Source organism: Schistocerca serialis, chromosome 4, assembly GCF_023864345.2.
Source record: "Schistocerca serialis cubense isolate TAMUIC-IGC-003099 chromosome 4, iqSchSeri2.2, whole genome shotgun sequence".
Lineage (NCBI taxonomy): Eukaryota > Metazoa > Arthropoda > Insecta > Orthoptera > Acrididae > Schistocerca > Schistocerca serialis.
This window is the reverse complement of record NC_064641.1, coordinates 883,765,179-883,772,257: the sequence shown is the minus strand read 5'-3', so window position 1 is coordinate 883,772,257 and position 7,079 is coordinate 883,765,179. Positions and strand designations below refer to the sequence as shown.

The following is a 7,079-nucleotide window of genomic DNA, read 5'->3' as shown; positions in this document are numbered from 1 at the left end:
ACACAAAATTTTACAGCACTCTCAAATACCATTGCAAAACAGTGTACACCTGTTAGCACTTGACAGTGCTCTGCAGAGTTTGAAAGTAGATATACAATAAGGCTGGCAACTAGGAACATACCAACCAGTTGCTCTTCACTTTGTACTGGTGTATCAATGAACCTGAAACATAACCAATTTCAAATAATATCACAGGAAAAACTCATGGGAATGAGGTTTAGCTATTGTGTTGGCTTTAAGAAAGAACATACATTTCCAGTTGTTACAAGCATATCGGCTGTTTATGCTTTTTATTGAAGTAGTATAATTCACAGGGATGACGAAACCAAATCTCATTACAGACAACGCAAGATACAGTCTGCAATAAGGAAAATTGTGTATGCCATCTTGCACCACTGTTATAAGGCAACTACCCACCCACCCACACACACACACACACACACACACACACACACACACACACACACACACACACACACGGTTACCCACAGGGCACCAGGAACATTAATAAATCTTCATTCTCCATGAAGAATAATAAATAACGTCCAGAAGATCATAAATCTACATCTACATCTACATCTATACTCCGCGAGCCACCTTACGGTGTGTGGCGGAGGGTACTTATTGTACCACTATCTGATCCCCCCTTCCCTGTTCCATTCACGAATTGTGCGTGGAAATCTTCATAGCATGCTTATAACACCTCATTACAAGCACTCTACAACCAGAATACAGACACTGATCAAACAAAAATGCCTAGCAATTAAACACTAATATTCAAAAGAATGCAATCTGCAGCTTATAGAAAATTAGGCACAGAATATTCTTTCACTAATTCCATAAAAAAGCTGAAGAACCCTCCCTTGATTTTTCAGAACCATCAATAAGCAAAACTTTTCTATTATTATAGAAGCTATCATCTGGGAATGACTTGAAATAAATACCATACAGGACTTTGATTAGAATACAATATTTATTATTACAACTCACAATCAATACAAAACTGTCAATACATTAAAAAAGTATATAAATTAAGTAATTAGTTACATGTTAGATGTCACAAGCAGAATAATAATTATATATGTCACAGCCGTGAGTATATTTCAATAATTGTTCCAACGCCAATTCACTTTCTTCAGAGGTATGCCTCTCAATGTCCTTTTCACATTTAGACACAGGCTCTAAGGAACAAAAAGAATGATCTCAAGGTAAGTGTTATGTTCTCCCAATGTTTTAAGCAAGAAAATATAAAAAGTACATGATCAACTAAAGCCACATTTGAAAATTCCAAAATTTTCAATACAATAGTATCACACCAAATGACCCATGATGCACCTTGGATAGTGTGCGTCTAATTGCTGCATTGTTGTCTGTCGCGCCGAAAACCCTGTAACGGGTAGCTCTGAAAAGCAACATTTATCCAAATTTCTTTCCAATCGACATACATATTAACGTTACTTGACGGGATCATGACTGAACATCTTAAAAAGTAAAATGACTTTAACAGTACGTACCTTCGCGTCTGCTTTTCTTGGCGCCTTGCTCGTGCGGCTGCATGTCTCTGCTACAGCGCTTTCGAGTTAATCCCGGAAAACCACCAACATTTTCGTTCTGACGATGGGCACAATGCGAATTTAGACCTAATTTAGTCCAAGAGTTTGTATCATCAGTGTCCATTTCACAATCATCGGAGCGAGGAAACACTGGCATGTATCCATAATATGTGTTGGTAGAAAGAAATGGCTGGAAATTTGGAACTCGTCTTAAGTCTGGAAATTTGGCCACATTTACACATAGGTTTTGCGTGACGCCGGCTAACGGCTCAGCGTCGGCAGCCCATTTCTCATTTACTTCACAACTCATAATGCTGAAGTGGAACGACTATTTTATACAACGCGTACACAAAGTCAGTTCTCTTTAACAGTTTTAACACTTCACAACATGCACTTCCGATATTAATCCCCCACCTTCTACCTAAGCAGGAAGACGGCCGTTGAACCAATGCAATACGAGATTCAAGCGTGCAGCTTTTAGCAGAATATTTGTGGAAGTGGAGGATATATTCGGAAGTGAGATCATCTGATATTCCCGTTATATTGCTTCATGCTACGTTACGGGATCGACTACAGCACCTGGTTTCCTACGCAAGTCATGACAAAAGACGTACAAATAATTCCATTTTGAATTTTTCATCGGAAAGAAACTAATTCAGTTTGCAACAAGACTGATTCCGAAACCCCCTTGGTAGCCCCACAGTACTTTTCCACATATCAACTGAATTTCAAACACGGGGTGGTGTATTTTAACTACGGGGCGAAAAATTCGTAAATAAAGAATGTGTTACTGACAAAATTACATTTAGTTGAGAACATAATGTCAATGAAATGACATCCTCTTTGCGTGATATTTGTTTTATTTAATTATAAACAATTTTAAATTCCGATACAACCAATCAAAAGTTTGAACGACGATGCGCAAAGATCATAAAATGTAAAGAATAACCACACAGCTAATCTTCTTTGTTAAATATGTATGACGACTGGTATCGACAGGACGCTCACAGCATTCATCTGATCTGTGCCTCTTCCTTCACATCACTTGTGAATAAACAAATAGTAGCGTGGAGCCAGGAATCAACGCAGATCTGAGATGTGCACATATCTCAAAGCTGTAGCCGCGTCTTTCAGCAAAATTGCTGAAATCTGTAAGACCAAACTACATCTGTGAAGGTAAAGGATAGCGTGGGTACAGGAAATCACAGCGAAACTGGAGTTCTCACTCGCATGTTTGTTCATCGAGAGATTCCAGCCTTTGACTGTATAATGAATTCTGAAATTCTAAAACGGCTGATATGCATCAGTGCTCTTGTGGATTCATTGCTTGAGGAAATAGACCAATGAACACAGTGATTGGGACAAGAAGGCAACTGCTTATAATTCTTTAATAGAGAAAATGATGCAATAGACTCTACAGCAAAGAGGGAAACAGTTATAAAAATTGCGAGCTGTTTCTCACAATAAAGCTAAGCAGCATATCGAAATTTACCTAATTTTAGGTACTCTGCTAGTGTACATGAAATACTTCTTCAGAACATTGTATTTTATTCATAGCTGTTATTTTTTGAGAAACTGTAGTATACATTTCAGAATAAAATTCAGTCTGCAGTTGCACAGATTTATTATTTCGTTTTACAAGTTGTCAACAAGTTAAATTGTCATCTTAAGAAGCTTAGCACTGGTTCAGTAGAGATCAATATCTACTTCACAGAAGAATAATGTCATGACATGTCCAAAATTATACGTATTGTATGTGATTATTGTGAACAAAGATCGACAGACCGATAATTTATGGTAAATGAATCACGTCTATAAGACATTCGCTAAACCAGCACTAAGCTTCTGAAGATGACTAATTTGTTGAAAGTGCTAAAATGAAATAAAAATGACGACTGAATTTTATTCTGAAGCCTTCGAGAGTGCTCACTACAATCTTCCACACTGCTTGCGAGGACTATGCAGCCGAAAATTCCAAATCTCTATTAATTCTTCTTTTTATTGGAATCTGTAACGTCGCTGTCAGCTTTACATGAGATGAACTGCTTTTCCATTGGGTTACAGTTTCGTCCAATATTAAGAGTTACGAGTTTTAATAAATAATTTTATGTTTATATGTACAGTGCCAAATAATTTCTCAAATCTTGGTGTCTGCTCTGTAACTTGAGAACTAAAATAATGTGACAAAATTGTTATTGCATAAAAAGCTGGTGGCCTGTTCATTTAGACAGTTCTTGATGGCTCTGACGCATCATTAGCAATTTATCTGCAAGAAAAGTTGCGAACACTGATCACAGAATAACTTCCTCCTTTAGTGGTACTGTCCAAACTGAATCTAAAATATCCTTTATGACAGAGTAACCATTTGCCACTGAAAGTTATTTCATTAGACTGATATCTGGATGACCAGCAGACCAGCAGAAGATTGTCGTTGTTTAATATGGGCACACTAAATATGAACCTATATACAGCATTCAAAAATGCCTGCACACACAAATTGTAGTATGTGGACCAGCCTTTAATCGCCTGGTAACTAGAAACATTTCTAATGTTATGTCTGGATCATTCCATTTGCTGGTAGACTAGGTCAAAAAGGTCACCCTTCCTCATGGAATTTTAAATGAACTCACAATCTGCAGCATAATCGCCAGGACTGATCGTAGCCCCCCTCATTGTACGTCAAGTGGAAGGCTTGAACCAGAGACTTCAAAGTTTCTGTGACAAGCTAGGCTGTGGCTTTGTTAGCTTGTGCTACAGGTGAGGGATTTTTACGATTCGCCAAAATGGGTCAGGGGCTACAACACATCAGAGTCTGCTAACCAGGCAGCTCACTGTCTGAAAAGTGCATGTCAGAGCTTTCTAGATTAGACAACTTTCCATCAGTTGCAACTGATACGAGACCATGAAATATTAATATAAGACCTAAAGAAATTCTTATTACAGACAAGACTATTAAAATTGTATTAATCAACTGTCGAAGTTCGAGAGCTATATGTGTTTCTAAAAGCAGCTGAGCTCATATGTTACTAGGTACAGGAAACTAACTAAAAACAAACAGTTTGCAGTGAGATTTTTATAGTAGATCTAAGTGAGTATCAGATGGATAGGATAACCAGAAATGAGATTGGTATATTCATTGCAGTAGAGAAGAAACCCAAATCCACCAAGATAGAAATTATATTCGCATGCTAGAGTATATAGGCAAGACTCAGTATAATAGTGGGCATACATTTATAATTGAGTCCTTTTATTGACCACCAGAATCACCCAGAGATGAAACTAAGGATAACTAAATCCAAATCGGTATCAGTGACCACAACAAAATTGCAGCAACAAGGATAACTGAAGTAAAAAGAGCAGCTAAAACAAGTAGAAAATTTGCAGGTTCAATAAACTAGATACAGAGGCTTTAGTGTCATATCTCAAGGAACACATCAAAACCTTTAGCTCTCTACACGAACATGTCGAGGAAAAGAGGCCCAGTATTAGAAAAATGGTTTCCAAGCACATGATAGATAAGTATCTACAAGGTTGTACAGCAAAGTAATGCCTCAAAATTTTTTATGTGACAACTCTTAAAGCTTTTTAAATAAAGCACCTTAACATTCTACATCTTTATTCTTCATATCTACACATTTGTTTCTCAACATGATCACCCTGCTGACAGACACATTTCTCCCAACAAGAGAGAGGTTTCTTGATTGTGTCAGTGTAGAGTGTTTAATTTGTTGTCAAAGCCACAACCTTATGTCTGCATGCACTGCTCACTCACTATCAAAGTGAAGTCCTCAAAGGTGTTCTTTAAGTTTTAGGAACATATAAAAGTCGGATGCAGCCAAGTCAGGACTGTATAGATGATGATCGATGACAGTGAACCCAAGTGATCAGATTGTTGCAAATCGTTATTGATATCGATACAATCATAACTGTACACAGCTTTCATTCCTTTATGGACATCAACTGAAGACACGTTTCCTGTGGTTAGGAACTCGTTTATAACTTTCTGCTCACCAACGTAGTTACATTACACACTGTAATGTTACAGCTGCCCTCTAGTGGCATGGAGGTTCCAAGAAAGTGGGAAAGTCAACCAAGTAATATGGGTGTTACTAAAAACAGAATAATAAATTCGGAGTCATTACTTTTCAGCACGCCCTCATAGTAGAACGTTTTTGGTAGGACCCTCTATGAGGATAAACTTCTAAAAATACAGTGGCTACTGCATAATAGGTGTAAAACAAAGCATGACGCTACAGGTAGAGAGATGATAAACCGAAAGCATTTGGCTACCAGAAGGGCAGTGCACAAATCATAAATTGACTACTGTAGCAGAATCTTATTGAAATACCTCTCACAAAATGTAATGAAAGTCTGGTCGTAGGTAAAGGCTGTCATTGGCACAGAAGTTAGTATGTAATGTATGACACAAGAACTGAAATTGAGAGTAACTAAGCAAAAGCAGAAGGACTGATATCCATTTTCAGATATTCCTTTACAAAGGAAAATCCAGGAATACTGCCAGGGATAGATTAATGTGCTTTTTCAAAGGTTAGAGCTATAGATATTAGTGTAAGCTGAAATCACTAAATTTCGACAGGCTTCCAACACTTGATGGAGTACCTATCAAATTCTGTACAGAATATGTAAGTCAATTAGCCCATCTTTTAACCACAATGTACCATAAACCCTCAAACAAAACATTGTGACCAGTAGTAGTTAGACTATATAGGTAACACCAATCAAAAAGAGTAGCAAAAATTATTCTTATATCTGCTGTCCAGTATCCCTGACATCCAGCAGTTATTGAAATTTAAGATCATATCCAGAGCTCAAACATAATGAGATATTTCAAACAGAATAACTTCCATCTTGCAGAGTAGCAAGGATTTCAAAAACATCCATTATGTGAAACCCATCTGGTGCTTGTGGTGGGACAGGATTATGTTTATCATTGTTTATTTTTATGAACTTCCACACTCAGCTAATCGAACTTTCCCAATACTAGAATTTCATGATTCAACGTTATTTGCATTTCAACGTACCAAAAAAAGTTTCTTCCATCCATCATCTTAGCTGATATAGCCACCAGCCTAAAATTTGAGATAAAAATACGATCTTGGCTGTGGAGGTTTTTATTTTCAAATTTCAGTGGCGCATTTCGCCTGTGGTAGGCATCTTCAGATTATCTACGAAGCAAAAAATTATAAAAATAAGTATAAGAAAGTCTTCTAATTCCATCTTGTGGAAAACCGATCTCTTTGGGAAAAGGTTTCATCAAATTTACAGAAACTGACCATTGCACACATCATTTATAAAATGATTACATGACACGATTGAGATATCAAAAAGGTGAAAATCTCCGATGCTTGTCAACTGGGTTCCTGGAAAGAACTGGAACGATGCAAAATTGCAACGAAAAAGTTTGTAAGGTTTGATAAAATGGAATTAATTGGATTTGAAAATGGCAGCTAAGGAGACCATTACAGTAAATAACGAAAAATTCTTTAATTGCCCTACTTATTGCTA

General features: G+C 37.1%; 1 protein-coding gene across 3 annotated transcripts; it reads right to left on the bottom strand.

Annotated features, from left to right (window-relative positions):
• Positions 1–954: 954 nt before the first annotated feature.
• On the bottom strand, positions 955–2,415 carry LOC126473541 (uncharacterized). 3 transcript variants are annotated; one of them, XM_050100663.1, is made up of 2 exons: positions 1,515–2,415; positions 955–1,387 (listed from the first exon to the last, which is right to left on the bottom strand). In XM_050100663.1, exons 1-2 carry the CDS (start codon positions 1,861–1,863, stop codon positions 1,311–1,313), a joined length of 426 nt encoding a protein of 141 aa, XP_049956620.1. In that variant the 5' UTR covers positions 1,864–2,415; the 3' UTR covers positions 955–1,310. The 3 variants fall into 3 exon arrangements, with proteins under 3 accessions (XP_049956620.1, XP_049956618.1, XP_049956619.1); XM_050100661.1 differs by having other exon boundaries at positions 955–1,181; XM_050100662.1 differs by having other exon boundaries at positions 955–1,402; positions 1,515–2,400.
• Positions 2,416–7,079: the final 4,664 nt, after the last annotated feature.

Coding starts and splice junctions, on each gene's coding strand:
- LOC126473541 (XM_050100661.1), bottom strand. CDS start 1,863: ATGAGTTGTGAAGTAAATGAGAAATGGGCTGCCGACGCTGAGCCGTTA. Junction 1,182..1,514: donor CAAGAAAAGCAGACGCGAAG/GTACGTACTGTT, acceptor TTTGTTCCTTAG/AGCCTGTGTCTAAATGTGAA.